The 20,540-nt window shown below is 44.2% G+C and overlaps 1 protein-coding gene across 5 annotated transcripts in view; it reads right to left on the reverse strand.

Moving 5' to 3' along the window:
• The window catches only part of B4GALNT1 (beta-1,4-N-acetyl-galactosaminyltransferase 1), a 108,764-nt gene that overhangs the window by 24,048 nt on the left and 64,176 nt on the right, over positions 1–20,540 (reverse strand). For all 5 annotated transcript variants that reach the window (XM_088465915.1, XM_088465912.1, XM_088465914.1 and 2 more), the window contains one exon: positions 10,973–11,079. In XM_088465915.1, the coding sequence (XP_088322041.1) occupies positions 10,973–11,079 (107 nt within the window). The remainder of the gene's footprint in view (positions 1–10,972; positions 11,080–20,540) is intronic.

Genomic DNA, 20,540 nt, shown 5'->3' on the forward strand with positions numbered 1-20,540 from the left:
CGCCATTGAAATTTAAAGGTGGACTCCAAGCCAACTCTTGTTTGATGTGGGATATGCAGAGCGAGTGCTTCAGATTTTGATTCGTTGACCTTGTAACCTGAGATCTCACCGAATTGGTGCAAATCCAGGAACAAGGAAGAAAGTTGGATTGGACAGTGTGAAAAGCACATCATCAGTAAACAATGATATTTTGTATTGTTGAGACCCCAAACTTACTCCTGTAATATTGGGATTTGCTCTAATGTGTGCGACTAATGGCTCTATACATAGAGCGAAAAGCAAGGGCGAAAGCGGGCAGCCCTGTCGAGTCCCATTTCCCAGACTGAACATGTCTGAACAAATACCATTAGTTGTAACCAATGAGAACGGGTTCTGATAGAGAGATCTAATAGCATGTAGAAAGTGTCCACTAAATCCAAATGTTTCTAGGGTGTGGAGTAGAAACGGCCAAGACACTCGGTCGAATGCTTTTTCAGCATCAATCGCCAAAATCACCAAGGGTAACCTGGAGCGATTGATATTGTGGATAAGATCTACAGTTCTGCGAGTGTTGTCTATACCCTAACGATGGGGTATTAAACCCACTTGATCCGGATTAATTAATACCAGCAAGATCTCGTTAAGTCTATTCGCCAAGACCTTGGCAAACAATTTAATATCCGTGTTCAGTAGAGAGATGGGTCTGAAATTTGAGCATAAATTCTGGTCTTTGTCTGGCTTAGGGATAACAATAATTTTGGATTTGGTAGATTCCGGATGGAATAGTGAGCCATCCAAAATAGTATTGAATAGTTTTGTTAGGTGTGAAATTAACACAGCCCCAAAGGATTTATAATAAGCCATAGGGAAACCGTCTGGGCCTGGAGCCTTTGAAGGTTTCTGTATTTTAAGGGCTTGAATAATTTCTTCTGATGATATATCTTGACTAAGGTTAAGCGCTGTGTGGGAACTAATAGCGAGAAGATTACATGAGGTAAAAAACTCCCTATATTTATCCATAGATGTAGTGAAGTCTAAAGGGGGAGGTATATTATATAATGCTGCATAGTAATCTTTGAATGTTTGGTTAATAACTTTGGGGTCATATGTCAGATTACCCGAGCTATCTTTCAGTGAGACTATTGCTTGTGGTGCCGTTTTAGCTCTTAATTTTTTAGCTAATAAAGCGTCCGCCTTATTACCTTTGTCATAAAATTTTTGCCCGAGCCAACGCAGGTTTTTCTCAGTCTTTTCAGCTAAAATATTATGTAGTTCACCCCTGGCTTTGTCGAGTTGCTGTAGTGTTGAGGTAGCATGTGTACGTTTATGTGTTGCTTCCAGTTGGGTAATTTGCTTGGTCAGAGTCAACATTGCTGCCTTTTGAGTTTTCTTGCGATGTGAGGCATACCTAATGATTTCCCCTATTATTACTGCTTTATGGGCTTCCCATATCATCCCAATAGGGACGTCCGGGGTAGAATTGGTCTCAAAAAATTCGTTCATTTTGGTGGTTAGTAATGTTTGAAAGTCTGGGAGCTTTAGGAGCATTTCATCAAGCCTCCAGAAATGCCCCCCTAAACCTGAAGACGACCAATCCAGGCGAGTCAACAGTGCTGAATGGTCAGACCAAGGATTGATACATATGGTCGAATCTACCAGTGTATCAGTCAATAAAGCGCTGCAGAGGAGCATGTCAATCCTCGAGTACGAGTCATGCGGGTGGGAGTAAAAGGTATAATCCCTGGCTGTGGGGTAGAGGACTCTCCAGGAATCAAACAAACCAACCTCGACCATTTGTCTCTCAATGTTTTGGAGTTATTAGAGCTGGACAAATGCGGGGAATTACCCGAGTAGTCTAAGTTGTGTGAGAGATTGGAGTTAAAGTCGCCCCCTAGAATAATCTCCCCGTGTTGGAAATTATGTAACTCCAAAAAGAAGCTGCGGAAAAAAATCGGACTGACCTGAATTTGGAGCGTACAAAGTTGCTAGGGTAATGTTCCTCCCACTGAGCTGACCTTTTAGTATGAGGAAAACGGCCTTCCTCGTCTTGGAGTGAGTCGAGTAATATAAAAGGGACAGAGTTGCGAAGCAATATCACTACCCCGCATCGTTTTGATCTATGATTCGAATAATAGGTTGAAGGGAAACGTCGAGTGGATAACGAGGGTTGGCCCGTCTGTTTGAAGTGCGTCTCCTGCAAAAACACAGTATCAGCAGAATGGGATTGAACAAAAGAAAACAACATAGATCGTTTTTGTGGGGTGTTGAGACCCCTCGCATTCAGCGTTAGAACAGAAAGTGGCATATTGAAAAGGAAAAGGGGGAAAGTGGGGTTAGGGGGAAAAGAAGAGAGAAAAAAAAAAAAAAGAGGGAATAACAGGGAAAGGTAAGAAATGTGAGTAAGGATCCCCCAGTCAAGGAGACCTGTCACACAATCAGAGCACCCTAACTAACTTAGTCAAACGGGGCTCAAGGTAGGGCGTGAGTAAAAGTTCCCCCTAGACAGCAATAGGGGAAATATTTAACAAATAATAAATTCAAATACCCTGAGGAAAAAAAAGAATTAATGGATTTATGGGAGCGTGGTGTGGTGAAAAAAAAAGTTAAAACATAAAGGCACGCTTCCAGAACCCTAAAAAAAAGAAATAGCTAAATAGAATAGCTAATTGAAGCAAGTGAGAAACCCTGAAAACATAGTAGAAACATAGTAGAACTTCTCAACAGTATTAAGATAAAAAAAACAGTTATAATGAAGGTAAGATATATGGAATACAATTAACCTAGACCATACATCCTCAAATATGCAAGGATATATAGTCTGGTGGACACAGACCACATCAATATGATCTAATGGCGTAAACGCCATATTGGAAGGTACCTAGATAATATAGTTCAGGTGTTTGGGTCATTTTCTTCCGTCATTGTGGAGGGACCAGGTGGAGTGGGGCGAAGGTTCAGCTGGTGGAGTAGTACTTTATCCTCGCGAGGGGAGCGGATAGTATGTTGGCGGCCTCCGTTCTCCACTATCAAGCGGAAAGGGAACCCCCAACGGTATCTATATCCATGTTCGCGGAGGATGAGGGTAATTTCTTTAAGATCTCTGCGTTTGGCTATGGTGATAGGTGCCAAATCTTGAAAGATTTGAAGTTTTGATCCCTCGAAGTTTAATGAGGTTGCATTACGGCTTGCTTTTAGGATATGTTCCTTAATACGGAAGGATAGAAAGCGGAGGATCACATCTCTAGGAGGTTCGGTGTCTTTAGGTCTTGGGCGCAAAGCACGGTGTGCTCGCTCAATACATATCTCTGAGGGCGACAATGTGGTTGTCATTGACATAAAAAGGCGGGTAAGATAGGCGGTAAGGTCCGCAGGGTCGATTGCTTCTGGAATATTCCGAATACGAAGGTTATTGCGACATTCTCTGTTTTCAAGATCTTCGTTCTTCTCTTTCAGAAAATCTGCCAAAGTTTGTTTTATTTTGGTAATTTCAAAATCGTATGTACTGTAATGGAGCGTACACACGGTCAGACTTGTCAGATTTGTCAGATGAACGATTGAACGATTAAACGATCTGAACGATTTGAACGATTTTACCAAAGTTTTGAACGATTTGAACGATTGAACGATTTTTGACTGCATTAAAATGAATGGAATCGTCCAAGTCTGACTGCAAACCCATCAGATGTCAGATATCGTTATCTGACAAACGGGAACGCGCATCGTTGATCGTCCATCGTTCAGGCATGTCAGATATGAACGATTTTCCTTCAGATATGAACGACTGAACGATTTTTAAATCGTTATCGTTCATATCTGAAGGAAAAATCTGATCGTGTGTATGCACCTTATGGCAATTTTTGCAATTTTGAAAGTAGAATTCACATAGGGAAACAGAAAAGGGTTAGGGTTTTTATTATTCATATATAGATATAAAAATGTAGGGGTACCAAAATGAAATTCTATCTTGGGCCCCCAACCTAAAAATGTTCTTGCGCCCCTGTGCTTGGGTATATTATATGCATCATCAAGCTCAATGGCAAAATGCTGCAAATCGTGCAGGGCAAGGGGTGTGTATGTGCGTTAATTAAGCAATTCACCAGGGTAGTGAGCAGGATCTGGGACGTTCGGGGGGCTGGGGGAATGCACCACAATTTTGACACTCAACATTTCAAGTCTACCAATATAAAAGTAGAAATGAGTGGTTCAGTTCTACTCTCCCAAATTGGTGCAAGTTCGGAGTTATCTTATTGGCTGTCCAAAACACGTAGTAGCTGGATAGCTAATAAGATGCCATTTTCGAGATCTGAATATAAGAGAGTAGAACAAACTGCTCATCTCTATATAAAAGTACAATAAAAATAAAAAATGTACTAACACGAGTTTGAAGCTACAGCTTTTAAGTATAAACTAACCTAACCAACCCCCGTAACCCTAACCCTCCTTAGGGGTACCTAACCCTAAACTCCCCCCCAAGTGCCTAACCCTAGCCTCCCCCCTCTAAGTGCCTAACTCTAACCACCCCCTTCTCTGCTGCCTAAACCTAAGTCCCCCGGTGGGTGCCTAACCCTAAGTCCTTCCCGGGGCTGCCTAACCCTAACTCTCCCTCCCCCTAGCCTAACCCTAACCCTCCCAGGGGGATGCCTATCCCTAACTCCCCCCGGGTGCCCTAAACCTAACCCTCCCCCCCCCCCCCCCGCGGTTGTCTGCTTGCGGCGCCCGGCATCCGCTTGATCGGGATGCCGGGCGCCTGTCTCCCGGCGTCGGAAAATGACAGGTGTCTAGATTTTAGATGCCTGTCATTTAACCCTAGGCGGGATAGAGGATTCGGGAAGCTGGCGGTCGGGATTGCGGCCGCCAGCTTCCTAAACATATCCCAGTAGGAATATATATCTATATGGGGAAACTTAAAACTTTTTTCCCAATCTAGACAATGGTTGGTATGTTCAGTGGAGAAATAAAAGCATTATTATGTCCATCAAAGATATGTTTGATCGAGGAGGCGTAATTTACTCCTCCCAATGGGCCCCATTTACAAATGAAAAATAACCCCTTTAGCGCTCGCTAAAGGGGTTATGCCGCTTTCTGTATTTAGTAAACAGAGGTAATCATAGATTACCGCTGTTTGTACAGCATCGCTCTTGCCATCTTTTAGATGGCGAGAGCGATGCGGGCCCCATTGCCGGCAATGGAGACCCGGCGGTGCCTTACCAACTTCAGCGAAGCCTTCGAGGTACCAGTGGGTCTCCTTGTCATGCACATGTGAAGACGGACTATCGCACATGCGCATGACACTGGAGCCCCGTCGCTGGCAGCATTAGGCTGCCAGCAGCCCAGCGGAGGACCTCGCCGAGGACGAGGATTCCGCTGGACTTTGTCAGACCTCGCCGGAGGGGTAATTATTACTAAATACTGGAATATTTCGTTTGTATCTCAGTGATACTAAACAAAAATTGCCGCTGGTATTTCCTTCTGTTTGTAAATGGGGCCCTTAGTAATGAGATTTATCACCAAACGAGTGATAAATGTCACTGTGTATGATAAATGGTGCTCCAGCCAATCAGCTCCCAATTGTCAGTTTTCTAACAGTTGACAGTTAGGAGCTGATTGGCTGGGGCACCATTTATCATACAGAGTGAAATTTATCACTCGTTTTGGTGATAAAACTCGTTACTAAATGGGGGCCTATGTACTGTCATTTATGAATCATGTTCTTGCTATTTAGAATCCAGACTCTCTTGACTCCTTATTTACCCTTTTATGCTATAACTCATTGAGAATACGATACTGGAATACTGACCTTATTCAGTCTGTAAAATTATATTTAGTAGCTGATTGGTTGGTACTTTGGGCCTGATACAAACTCGCTCGCTATGGCCGATTGTCGCCCGTCTGCGCATTCGTCGCAGTGCGCGTGCGCGAGCCAGTCACTGCGATCGGGAATAGTACACAGACTGAGTGCTAATTTGAGTGACAGTGCCATTTGTGGGTGGTGTCAGGGGATGGTTTATGAAAACGGCGGTGTGGATGTGTGAACGCAGGCGTGCCTGTGTGTTCTAACGGGGTTTCATGGGCATGCATATTTAGCATGGAGGCGTCATTGTACACGTCACCTGACTGTATTTCAGCCTGCAGTGATTGCAGTCCTTGCGGCGGGGTAAGTCTACCCCTCAAGGGCTGCGAGCAGCTCCGATGGCTCTCGATGTTACTGAATAATCATACACTTCCTGGAGATGACGTGTGCTAAAAAAGAAAAGTGGGCGTCATTATACCGGCATGCGATCACTCTGCCGTCTCTCTTTAAGACATAGAGGGTGTCCTTAAGCCTGGCTTTGCGATCGTGGAATTTGCATACCCGGTCTCTGGCGGCTGCGAAAGCGCGCTGCGTTGCGTCCGGGTCTGAATGAGCTCCTTTATCTCTTTCCACCTTATCCCTCTCCAAATTTTGATACATCTCCCCTTCATACTGATCCATATACTTTGGTCAGGAGTGGTGAAGGTACGACAAACGGCTCAGATGCATTTTTTATACACTTTGCCCACAAATTTCTCTTTGCAGCTTTGCAGGAAACAGGTACATATCAAAATACTTAACAGAGCTTCTGTCTCCCAGCAGAAGCGCAGATGTATGGTGGAGGATGAAATGGGTGACTGCCAGAGCTGACTTTATTTACAACTTATGGGTGATAAATGGATTTTTTTTGTATAAAGTAGATTTTATTAATGCCAGTTTTCTCCTGAAACTCTCCAAATACCCAAAGGCTCTTCTGTTTGGTAATTTACAAACTTGTCCTAAAACTTTTTAATTATATTCTGTATGTATGGTAGTAGTAATTCTAGCTAGAAAGTTCAGTATTAGACTTTTGACATCTCTGAGAGTCCAAAATCTAAGGGGTATATTTACAAAAGTGAGAGTTTCTAGAAGTGGAGATGTTGCCCATAGCAACCAATCAGATTCTGCTTAACATTTAACTAGTACCTTCTAGAAGATAATAGATAGAATCTGATTGGTTGCTATGGGCAACATCTCCACTTCTAAAAACTCTCACTTTAGTAAATATACCCCGAAAAGTCTGGAGACTCTGGAGAAAATTGCTGGACATCCTGTGTTTGGATAGAGGAGCTATTCGCTCCAATGTTGGGCAGTATTCAATTAGAAGCGAAAAGCCGAGATTCTGACACCACTTTCCGCCTGTTCTGACTTTGCGTGTCTTCGTTTTCGTATCTTTTGGAATTCAATAGGGCGAATATCAGGGACGCGCACAATAAGTTTACGCTGCTACAATACGAAATGCAGGCGATAAATCCAGCATGCGAAGCTTTATCGCGGGTGCAAGACTAATTGAATACCGCCCTTAGAGACAGGAGTCAACAACTTTTACTACAAATGGGGTTCATACAAAGAATCTCTTGATGAAGGCGTACAAACCAACATGAGAATATCTGAGAATGCTGACTGGTATTTGGTCAGACAACTTTGAGAGAAACAGTGGAACAAACTCTCCTCAGCTGTGGAACATGGGTTCGCTCATCGGGCCTGACTCCGAGATTTACGCAATGTCGATATTCTCACAGATGGTCCGATTGTTTGCTATTGCGCATAGGGCCGCATAATGTAATGCGATTACACACGTACAGAGAAACCACTCGCAAAGTAAATGACATGTAGTCAGCATTTGGGGGGTGATAACGGGGGGGGGGGGGGGTTAGAAAACCGCAGGCGTGTCTGACCGTACAATCATTGTTTCATGGGCATGCATAAATTAGCCACTGCAATCTCCTTCACAGAAAGAAGACGGAGGAGATTATATATGACAGTAGTGTCATAAACCTCCAGGCCTGTGCATTTGACTCTCCTCACAGACAACTCAGGGGTTAAGTTTTAAAGGGGAGGGACTGCTTTTGTAAAGGTCCAATAGTTGTTTGTCTTATAGCAGAGGGGAGGAGTTGTATGGTTTTTCAGGGGTGGGTCTATATTCTTTCTCTCTCTTCCTTTCTGAATTTGGTGATGGTTGTCAGCTTTTATAGTTGGGCTGGCTGGTTGCAGAACGGCATTTGTTTGGTTACGTTTTTTGCTGGTAGATTCCCTGGGGCACGACTCATGCCATGGAGGAGGATAGGCGTGGACAACAGCGTTGGGCAGGGGGATCACCAGTCCTGGTGGATCCTTTACCTTCTCTGTGGTTGGGTTGGTGCCTCAAGTTGATAGATATGGCGGCAGTTGGCAGCTTTGGGTTATCGTAAGGTTCCCGCAACGGGTTGGGGCAGATAGCCAGCTCAGCCTTGCGAGTTGCTGGACAGGTATGTTGGCAGAACTGAAGGGCAGATGGCCCACATCGTTCTCATTGTTTGTTATTTTGTTTAGTGTTGCATAGGCTAGGCCATTCATTTCCTTGCCACCATACTTTTAGTCTAAATCCGTTTAAATTAAATTAATTAATTTAGGTCAAAGTACATTTCAATAAAAGCTGACCCCTTTTCACTCCATCTTTAGTTGTACAGTACGTGTCTTTATTTTAGATAAGCATTTGTATGTGTGGAGTGTGAATGCATCGGCCGATAGAGAGTCTATGAGAGCACTCTGCGTGTCAGAAGAGCAGCAGTGTTTGCACTGGCCGGACTTGCATACTGTGTGACTGCCCAATGTTCATCAATGGTACCGATGTTTGCACTGTTACACGTCATCGGGCGGATATGAGAAGGCAGCAGTGGCTGTCCCTATGCTCGGCTGTGCTATGGAAGGCATTATCAATTGCAATCCGTGAGAGAATGCAGCTGCGATTACATTAGCGTACATTTCTGAATCAGGCCCAATATACAGACTTGTTGATTTGAGTATACCCATCGTTTCTTGCCCTGGATGCCTCCCCTTCCCCCAATGGCATTAGTCTTTTGTTAGATTTTGATTATTTCTTTTTTCTCAGTATTTTATGTTATTCACTTTCTCTTTGTTTTGTGTAGGCCCTTTGCACATATTCTATTCTAGATTGTTACATGGTTGTGTGGTAGAAAAATAATGAATCTCCCTGCTGCTGGCATGACAGTACTTGGGGGATCTGTGCATAGCTTTGATTTCCTGTAGATGATGACATCATGAGGTGTGTCCGGAAAGTGTACTGAATAAAGGCACAGTACGTTTTTTTAATCCATGTTCATCAGTGTGAGCATTAGTTGCAAGAAGACTACAGAGCATCTGAATACAAAAGGAAGTTGCTACAGTGAAAGCAAGTTATTTCTTCAGGGTCCTCATCCCCACTGTCTCACAGCCTTCTTCTCTAGCACTTCTATTACAGCCTTCACCTTCAGAGCTGTACTGTGTATGGAGAATTGTGTTGCTAATTGTTACTTGTGTTCTGTTTATATTTTGGTTACTGTATTGTAATGTAATGTTCTGTGTACCCTTTGCTGTATGTACGGTGCTGCGGACCACTTGTGGCGCCCTATAAATAAAATGTAATAATAATAATAATTTCTTAACTCAGTTAATTTGAATTAGTAGAATTTGTTATGCGTAGGCCCTTTGCGCATATTCTATGCATTTATCATTGCCATGCATTGTCTTGTTCTATTTCTACTCATTTATGAATAAAAAGAGAATAAAGTGAGTTTGTAAAAACAAAAAAAAGGGTCTTGATGTTTCCATGCCCTTGTGCCTATTACACACATAAATAAGATTAGAAAAAAAAAGTTGTTTTTTGGCAGAAAAAAATGGGAGTTGTTACAGATTAAGGGCATTAGGGTATATTTACTAAGGTGCGGGTATTTACAAGTGGTTTTGTTGCCCATAGCAAACAATCAGATTCTAGCTATTACCTTATAGAAGGTGCTAGATAAATGTTAAGTAGAATCTGATTGGTTGCTATGGGCAACAAAACCACTTCTAAAAACCCGCACCTTAGTAAATATACCCCATTGTCTAAAAGTGATAGTTACAGTACCTAAGTAATGTTTTTGCTTTTTGCCAGCATGCACATTCCAAATCCAGCAAATAGTCATGGGCTGTGGGTTTGTAGCTATTTATTACCATGTATTAACATTTATTAACATTTACTTAAATATCACAAGGATATTCCGTAAAAGCTATATAATTGCAAGATGAGCAGCACATAACCAAAGTTAAATGTGATGGTGCATCAGCAAGCAAATTGCTTTCATAAAGTAGTATTGTTACATGGGTGTGTGGTAGGAAAATAATTGTCCCTGCTGCTGGCATGATTCACAGTACTTGGGGGATCTGTGCATAGCTTTGATTTCCTGTAGATGATGACATCATGAGGTGTGTCCGGAAAGTGTACTGAATAAAGGCACAGTATGTTTTTTTAATCTTATTCATCAGTGTGAGCATTAGTTGCAAGAAAACTACAGAGCAACTGAATACAAAAGGAAGTTGCTGCAGAAGTGAAAGCAAGTTATTTCTTAACTCGGTTAATTTGAATGAGGCTTTTTCCAGAATGGATGTCAGAAATGCATTACCATAGGAATTACAGAACACAGGATCTGATTCAGAGATGGACGCAGTTAGCACCGTCATTGTACGCAGCAGCTGCACATGCTAAAATATGCCAAAGCCACGGATTCATCTTAAGTTAAAAGATGCTTACTGCCGGCTTCTGTGATCCGCTGCTGCGTCTGAGGATGAAGTATCGGATCAACTGCGTGACCATCAGACATCTGAGTAACCCTTCCCATCCTGAGTAACTCTCAGGTTACTCAGGATGGGAAGGAAAATCACACAGCTAGGACCAGTGAAGCCACGTCCAAGGATGGAGCAATTGCCTTCGGCACCCCAGAAAATGGGGCTGACTCACCCATGTTTTCTGTAACGCTTCCTGACACCGCCCCCAAATGCCAGCAGCATGTCAATCCTGCTGCAGCGTTTGGGGCACTGCGAGCGACATCGCAGCCCCAGATCTGCACATGCGCAGTTCGGCAAATTACAAGCAGAGAGAAAATGCACATGTAATGTGTCTGGGTGCAAGCTGCTTGTGCCACTCACCTGGTATAAGTATTGTCTTCAGAGGGCAGACTTCTACACCTTGCACAGGGTATTGCAATGGAGAGTTTGCCTGTGCAACAATAAGCACGTCTGATGGACTGTAGGATCTGCACATGTAATGAAAAAAAAGAAAAGAAATTTGACACATGATGGTGTCATACTTTTGTCTCATTAATACCCCTTACCAACTAAGCTTCGGCAAATTCCCGGGTCTCAGCCCGGCCCAGGTAAAGAGCAGGCTTTTGGACCCAGGACTTTCAGTGATGGCATTCACACATAGCAAAAACCAGGGTCGATGCACGGTCTTGCTCTATGTGTGAAAAGGGGCATTACATAATATGTCCTGAGATGTACATGGCACAAGAGAAACAGTTAATATTAACAGGACACTGTGCTTAACAGATGTGGTATGCATCAAAGGGAATATACACATCAGTCTTATGATATTATCTGGGAGATATTTGTCTACTCCGGTACTTATCACTGACATTCTTACAGAATTAACATATTCAATAAATGAAAGATAAAAAAAGGCAGGTTATAATATAAGTTGCCTTATAAAGCCGATAAATTCTACCCCTGTTTAAATAGTTTACAAAAAATTATACACAATTAATGATAGGAAACACAAGTGGGTTCTTTAGGACAGACATAGTCATTGTAAATATTCTGCCCATATAGTACAATTACTGTGAACCACTCAATAATACCCCTTTCACACTTACAGCTAAATCTCGGGTTTATGCACGTGAACGCACATCACCCGGGATTTAGGAAGTTTGAAAGCAAACAACCTGGGACGCTGTCCAAGGTCTCTGACCCTGCTCTTTACCAGGGTCAGGCTGAGACTCGGGAAATTGCCAGGTTGATAGACCCGACAATTTCCTGGCTCTCATATCTGAAAAGGGGTATAAGGGATGATATCTTGGTTTAAAATGAAATGGTTACCAGTGGCAAACGCAGGATTTCTAGAGGGGGGTTTCTAAATGCTTGATTTTAGAGTGAGTGTGGCCAGTCCATGAAGAGGGCATAATTAGCTCTTATCATGCTTTAATATTTGTCATACTAAGTGTATTGTGTGTCATAATTCCAGCATATACAGGACCAGCAATCACAGTATGCCATTAGATGCGGCAGTATGGTCATCCTGCCTGAGCTGAATGTTTTTATTTCAGATGTGGGCACCATTCCAGGGCATTGGAGCAAGTCCAGGAGTCTGGGGGAGCATCAGAAGAACCTAGCACTGTCCTGTACATATATGTACATATTAGTCTCCTTATGCACTGGATAGTGTATTATTTTACAGTATTAATAATTAACCCTGTTGATGGTCTTTAGCAGTGCACCTTTAACAGTGCATGTTTTCCAACCTCCTAGTTGTGCATAGGATTATTTATTACTGGCCAACACATGTTAAAAGATCAACAAGTAGTGCTAATTATTTAATTTATGATACTGAGAAGAACATGCAGCACAAGTAAAATTCTATTATATTACTATTTCTATTGTGGTCATGGTGTGGACTGGGGAGGGTAGAATACAGTACCTCTAGTCACTGTGTTAACAAGTATCCCAGCAGCTCCCACACACAAAGTCACCGTCACATGCAAAGTCACTTGCAAGGTACAATATATTAAAGATAAGACAGAGTGCTAATGACATAAATACTTCAGTGGTTTAGATTCAGATATTCTTCCACTACAATGGTGGGTGTTCTAGCCACCTCCTAAACCTTTTATCCATACCTATGACACTAGCATGCTGGCAGAGAGAAGCATGTAGAGCTTGGGTACAGGCAGAGGGCCTAAATCAGCAGTGCACGCTGATGTTCGGGAATCTGTGCAGGCGCATGACCCACGCTGCGCATGTGCAGAGCGGGTGTGCGATCCCGCTTCCAGACTGTCAGCAGACTGTCAGTGATTGACAGTCTGCTGCCGTTTGTGGCCAGGGAAGGGGTGGCGATGCCCTCCGTTCCACGAAAAGGAGGTGTGATGCCGCCGTTGGGGGGGACAGAAGAAGCTAGGATCTCTGTCGGCTTGCAGAGATTTCCTGGCTTCTTCATCTCAACTGTGGCAGCCGGCAGCGTGATCCCATGGGTCACCTTAGCCAGCCAATGTCCGGCAAAGTATCCGTTGCTGCGTTGGACAACAGAGCTAGGATACATAATGCAGCAGGAGGTGTGATGCTTCCTGCTGCATTACCATATCTGCACAATAGGAATTGCAAAGCTGTCATAGAGTGTGGCTGTAAGTGTGCAGTATTCCCAAGATGATCACAGCAGGTACCCAGCTGGTCTCTAGCAGTTTATAACCAGGAATTAGTTCCCAATGGTGATAAATTATACCTGATCAGATAACCTCATTGCCTACCGAGTAAATCTATCATCACATGATTTTTAAGGAACTCCAAAGAATGGCAATCATTTTCTTACTAGTTACCTATTATGAATGGATGAAGGAAATGTCAAAGGTGAAGAATGAATATATTACTAGCTGAAATGTAGAACAAAAAGAAAAAAATATATATTTTCCCTGATGGCAGTTATCCAGAAGTACAGTATATTTCAGGAACAGGCAGGAAAATGTTCTACACTCCTGCTGTTCCTAAACTACATTACACACACTCATACACTCTCTCTCTCTCTCTCTCTCTCTCTCTCTCTCTCATTCAACTGTTAAAAACAACTGGTTCAAACACTACCCCAAAGACTGTGATTTACTTAGTACAAGCTTTATTTACAGTTTTCATATTGTCACTCCTCAGCTGCTGTTTTTACATCGAAATTGCAGGGCTTTAATAGTTTGCAAAACCCTAAACTTCCAAATCTCGCAGCGTATCTTGTTTTACTTAGTGGTTTTTATTAACTGAGTATTGCGCAGGGTAGGACACTGGGGTCCACAACCTATTAGCTTGAGGCTGCTGAACGACACTGGACACTGGGGGGCTTATGTAATAGGTTGCGAGCTGCAGCCGCTGCGGGAACTCCTGCGAGTCTTCTCATATTTTTGAAGTGCCAATCATTTTAAAGCTGGATTTGCCTTTAAAATGATGTGACGCTTTAAAAAATATGGGAAGACTCGCAGGAGTTCCCGCAGAGGCTGCAGCTCGCAACCTATTACATAAGCCTTTTAGGGCTTTATTCAGTATGGATCGCAATTGCGATCGATTACGCAATGAAGCTGCGAAAGTATGCTAATGCCTGCCACAGCTCAGCCAGCATAGAGACGCCCATTGCTGCTTTCTCACATCTGTAATACCTCACAGTCCTGCGTATACATCGGTATCATCGGAGCACATCGGCCTGTCACGCACAATTACATGAGGTCTGACCAGTCGCAGAAATTGCAAGTCTCGTTGCACGCAGTGAGTACTCAAGCTGCATATGCAATCGCAGTGGCTAATTTATGCACGCCCAAACAACGGCGTTCAAATGGACAGACACGCCTGCGTTTCTGCAACCACTCCCCTGTCACCACCCCCAAATGCTCACGGCCTGTCTCTCAGGCCTGTTCGTGCGTAATTCCAGTGCGATTGCAGCACACACACAGTGTGGTGCATACACTAGTGGTACTGACCAATCTGCCGATCTGCACTCATAGTTACAATTGCGTACGCTGCTGAATCATGCCCATAAGGCCCCCACACAAGGAGCGATATAGCAGCCAATCCGACACATTGAAACGATATCGCCACTATATTGTTCCGCGTTTGGGTATGATATCGGCCAGTGCGCGCTCACGTGGGGTTATCCGTCGCTCCTCCAGATCGTTCTGCTTGTTCAATTGATCTGGGGGGGATTGACATACAATCTCATGCAGCGCTACGTGGGGCGGGGGAGGCGGGTGCCGGCATATCGATATGTCGGATTGGCCGTCGCATCGCTAGCTGCATATCGCCCCATGTATGGGGGCCTTAAGTGTTAAACATATTCCAGCAGGAAAACAAAACAATTGGCCAGAGTGTGTAGGATGTTAAGTGTGCTGCGCAGTAGAGGTGCTGGTGGCGGTTAGTCCACATGTGGTACAGCTTAAGTGTGCTGCGCAGTAGAGATGGTGGTGGCGGTTAGTCCACATGTGGTACAGCTTAAGTGTGCTGCGCAGTAGAGGTGGTGGTGGCGGTTAGTCCACATGTGGTACAGCTTAAGTGTGCTGCGCAGTAGAGATGGTGGTGGCGGTTAGTCCACATGTGGTACAGCTTAAGTGTGTTGCGCAGAAGAGGTGGTGGTGGCGGTTAGTCCACATGTGGTACAGCTTAAGTGTGCTGCGCAGTAGAGATGGTGGTGGCGGTTAGTCCACATGTGGTACAGCTTAAGTGTGTTGCGCAGAAGAGGTGGTGGTGGCGGTTAGTCCACATGTGGTACAGCTTAAGTGTGATGAGCAGAAGAGGTGCTGGTAGCAGTTAATCCACACGTGATACAGCTTATTTAGGAAGAACAAAGGAATGGCTTCTGCACTAGTGTTTTGAAGAATATTATTTTTCTTCAAAGAACCCCAAATACATGTGTGTTCAACAATAATCCTATTAGGGATGCAGCCCTATGACAACTAATTATTTAACCAGGTAGAACACAGGTAGTATAGCGATACGGGGATATAACAGGTGTAATAACAGTATGGTGCAGCCTGGGCATGAGGCTATTGCTGGGTGTTGTAGTGCGCTGGGCAACAGGATGGTAGCACTATGGCCCTCTACTAAAGCGGTGGTGGTATAGGGTACTTTGGGGACCTGTAGGGCTCTATTCTTCAGGCTAGAGTCAGAGAGAAACCGTACATACATGCTGAATACTTATCTGAGTTTAGGCCTACCTACTGAGCAGCGGCAGGTCCTAGAGACCACCAGCACAGTTACCTTTGCAGTGGGGATGGGGGCAGCGTAGTGTGGAGTGTCAGCCAAGGTGGCATCTACCCTGTCAAAATCCCATGTGTATATGGTTTTTTTTACCCCTGGGCTATACAGTACAGAGGAGCCCTTCCAAAAGTTTGCAATGGGGCCACAATGGTGCCACAAATGTCGTTATTTTATATTTATTGTATGTCTCCCTGTAATAGCATTAAGCAGCCATCTGTTCAATCTAGGGGAAAGCTACCCAAATAAGATCAGACCACCTCACCTAGAGTACTGGTCCAATGCTGGACAGCACTGGGCACATCCTGGATCACCTTGGCTATTAGTTACAACTGCAATAAGCATACCTCCCAACTATCCTGATGTAGGGGACAAAGGGGCCTATTTACCAAATAATATTTGCGGGCTATTCCCAGAAAACAGCTGTTTCCCCTGAATGTACCATGGAAGTACTGCAGCAGATAAGTCCAATATCTGCTGTAGCCCCTCCATTTCCGACAGCAACCGCACATCACATAAATTTACGTTTCTATAGGGTCCGCAATGATGTCAGATTTACCAAGCTCCGCAATGTGCTTTAAAAAGCCACCATATTTCGGCGGTTCTGGTCACGCGTTTTACAAGGGCAATAATATTATACGCAAAATCAGAACTGTTTTAATATTATTGCCCTTTTAAATTAGAGATGATGTTTTATTCAGTTATGTTTGGATCTCAAAAACCCCACTGAATTGGCTATACGGCTCTCACATGTTTTGGATAGCCAATAAGAAAAATCCGAACTTGCGCTAATTTATATAGGAGTCAAACCGAATCCCTTATCTCTATTTTAAATCCTGCAGCCTGGACGGTTGAAAAGCGCTTAGTGAATAAACCTCCTAGATGGGTACTGTATTGTAAGAGGTATGTCTTGCTTGGACGTGTCTAGTGGCTCACTGGCATGTGTCCGGAACAACCAGATGGAACCCATAGTGTTGTGCACAGCATCTACAGGGTGTTTGAGCATTGGTGGCATGCCATCATAGTCTGTATAGTGTAGCAGAACTGTAAGGAAGATAGCAAGGTTCAGCAGACACTTCATAGTTCATACCGCTTCTTAAAAGAAACAACACAAGCTTTGTCTTCCCTATATTGATTGAGAATGTAAGCAGACAGGCTTGCAGAAGCTCAACACCTGTTTAATTCACCAGGAATAGAGAAAATGTATGCCACACAAGAGAATCAGAAAAAAACAGGGAGGGGATCAGCCTCTTGCACCTTGAAAGAGCAAAGCACACTCTGGGGGCATGGCAATTCCCACTATGATGTGGACATTAGGGTGGGTTGAAAAGTGGCTCAAAAAGGAAAAATTTTCCACATCGTTTGTGAGGTTTAAAAAAAATTGTGGGTCCACTCAAGAAGATGATTGCCGTTTAGTTTTTGAAAATCGGATAATATCGTAGTCAGGCCAACCGGCGCCTAAAGATTTCGTATTTACACCCTATAGAACACCACCGCAAAGTGCTCAGGCAGCGCTTTTTTTCGTACTGCTTGTTGCTAAGCAGCAGAATTCAATAGTTTTGACTCATAATACACGTCCTGTTCACCGTATAGTGTCATATAAACATAGTGTCATGTAAGTGGCATATCACCTAAAATGCAATAGTAGGGTATCTGTTGCCCTCTGGCTGCAGCTTTATTGTGAACAAATATATGTAACAACCCAGGACTCACCACGTGGAGGTGGCTGCAGCTCGAGTCCCACCCGCCGCCCACCCTGTCATGTTATAACATGCTCAGCCGATCACTGCTCACTGTTCTAGCAGCTTGTAATCTTTTATAGAATCAAACTTTGGCATTACTGCACGTGGCCGGAGAGTAGACCTAATATAACCATCCAGGCCCACCTCATCACAGCACTTTTCAGAAGCCTCAGTCACTAATTTGAAAATTCTTTGGGTGTGTGAAGGGAACGCAGAAAGAGGATTTACTCCATCCGTGCACATTAGGGTGAGTACATCTGAGGGTATTTTACGGAGAGCTGGAGGCTCTGTTACGTTGACTTTATCCCAGTTTATGAGCTGGTAGTATTTTGATACCTTTAAATTGATTAAAGGGACTTGTAATATCCACACATTTTTTGATTTAGCTGCTGATACAGTGATAACCAATCAGAGCACAGCCTGCCCCTCTCCCCTGCACTGCTGCAGCTTAGCCCAGCCACAGCATGATGAGCAGGGAAGCAGCAGGTAATTGGCAAGCCTTCCATCCCACCAAGTCACTCAGGGCGGGATGTACTAAGGTTGCGGTGACCATTCGGCCAGTCACCGCAACCTTACTAATCGCATATGTACTAACATATGCGATTAGTATCGCAAAAGACAGCTCTTGCGATAAGAGCTGCCCTTTGCGAAGTACCCGACGCCGGGTGACGGGGTCTCCGTGGGACCCCGCCCCCTCCGAGCCCCGGGAGCTTCCTGCTGGTCACATGTGCAGGAAGCGCCGGGCTCCTCCTCCTCCTCCCTGCACCCGGAAGAAGCTTAGGAGGAGGAGGAGACGGAGGACCCAGGAGGAGCGCGGGCTGGCGTCCCTGGACAGCAGGTGAGTGGGGGCTAGCGCTGGGCGGTGAGGCAGCGGCAAACCGGCGGGAGCAAGGTGCGGTAAGAAGCCCAAGATTTTTCTGGCGTTACCCTATGCACCGATAAAAGTGCGGCCGGGGCCTAGTACATATGGAAATGCTGTAAAAACCCTGTCTTCAGGGTTTTTACGGCATTTTCCCTTTAGTACATCCCGGCCATAGTGACTGCTGCTGGAGACAGGCTGGACAACAACAACACAGTATACCACAGTATACCTCTATCAGCATTGCAAGAGCGCTTTGCGGTGGTGGTCTGCGGGCATGCCTATAGGGCGTAAATACGAAATCTTTAGGCACCAGTTGGCCGACTAAGATACTATCCGATTTTGAAAAACTAAACGCCAATCGTCTTCTCGAGTGGTCCCACAATTTTTTTTCGACCCTAGCAATCGATGCAGAAACTTTTTTCTTTCAGCCCACTCAAGTGGACATATCTCCTACCAGGACAAGACCATCCTCCTTTTCAGCCATGTTCTATGTTCAAAATGTATTCACTTGTTGGTAAATATGATAAATGTAAAAAATAGACTTAAGGTAGGTACACACCTAGCAGATATATCTGCAGATGATGGTTGTTCATACACACTGAACAACCATCATCTTACCTTCTGTCCGCGGGTCCCGCTGGCCGGGGGTTGCGCCGCAACACCTTCCCTGCGGCTGCCGCTGCAAGTGTATGGTCGGTCGGTTGATCGCCCGTACACACGGCACGATGGATATCTGCCAATGGCTGTGCAGCACAGTCGACGCGATAAGTCTGTAAACGACGTAACTCAGAGACATGTCACCGGTACACACTGGCCGACCGACATACGATATATTAGCCGATCAATTGATCGGCCAATATATCTGCCAATGTGTACCCAGCATTAAACATTATTGTGGCACTATTATTACTATTATTATTATTGTTTATTTATTAGGTGCCAAATAGAGTACTACAGGTTCCTGCTGCACAGAGAGCCAATGCATGCTGGGAAAAGGCTGTATAGAGCGAATCTCTGAGGCACTGGCTAGGGGAGGGAGGTAGGGGGTAGTGATGTCCACCAAAATTAAATATTTAAACCCCTCTACCCCAGTAAATACTGTCAAATACATACAAATATATATCACAGGCATGAGAGCTTAAACTATTAAGATGGCATGTGTAAATAATGTGGTGGTTCATTTTCCTTACTGGAATATTACAGTAAAACAGCAAATGTGGTCACCCTGGCATCCATTATAGCACTGAATGGGACAATGCTTATTTTGTCTCCGCAGTCAAAATTGAAAACCACAATCCCGACTTCTCCTGGTTATAACATGTGGCAGCATTTTTGCATAACCCAAGACATTAATTTCTACAAAACGATTAACAGTGCAGTTGAGATTGTAAATAATTCAACATCGATGCAACATCGGTCGCATCATCAACATGTGCGGTAGCCTAGGGTCTACTCAAGCTACTCTCCTCAAATCCAATTAAACATGGCCTTTGAATCAGTGGATTTGTGATTTGGAATGTAGCAACGCTCCAAGACAAGGCCCTGACACTCCCATAACTTGCCCATAAAACTGCCAAAGTCTTGACACATAAATTCCTTCCTGTTAGCCATGCCATACGCAATTGGGTTTGAACGTGCGCAGTAAGGGATACCTGGACGCTTCGCACCCACCTGTGCAATAGCAAAAAATCGCTCAACCGCGGAAACATCGACATTGTGTCTATCGCTAAATCTGGCTAACACATATATAGAACTTTCATGCACTTTTCTCAATGAATAGCTGGCCAGCCAACAGGATATCTGTAATGCTGGGCATACACTCTACAATTATCTGTCAAATCTCTCTGGTGGGAAGGAAAATCTGGTCCGTTTTCTAGTGTTTGGAGCAAATGTCAATTGTCATTTGCTCCCACACATTACCAGGTTTTCATTCCAACCAGCCAGATTGGACAGATATCTGACAGATAATTGCATAGTATATGCCCAGCATAAGTGTTGTGGGGTTGCTGTGCAGAGTTAAGCTCGCCATACACGCTACAATTAATATTAATATCGGCGGATCGCCCCGATAATTGTAGCGTGTGGGGGGGTGACCGAGGGTTAATTATTGCTCGGTCGG

The sequence above is a fragment of the Taudactylus pleione genome, unplaced genomic scaffold (assembly GCF_031769625.1).
Source record: "Taudactylus pleione unplaced genomic scaffold, aTauple2 ptg000065l, whole genome shotgun sequence".
Taxonomy (NCBI): domain Eukaryota; kingdom Metazoa; phylum Chordata; class Amphibia; order Anura; family Myobatrachidae; genus Taudactylus; species Taudactylus pleione.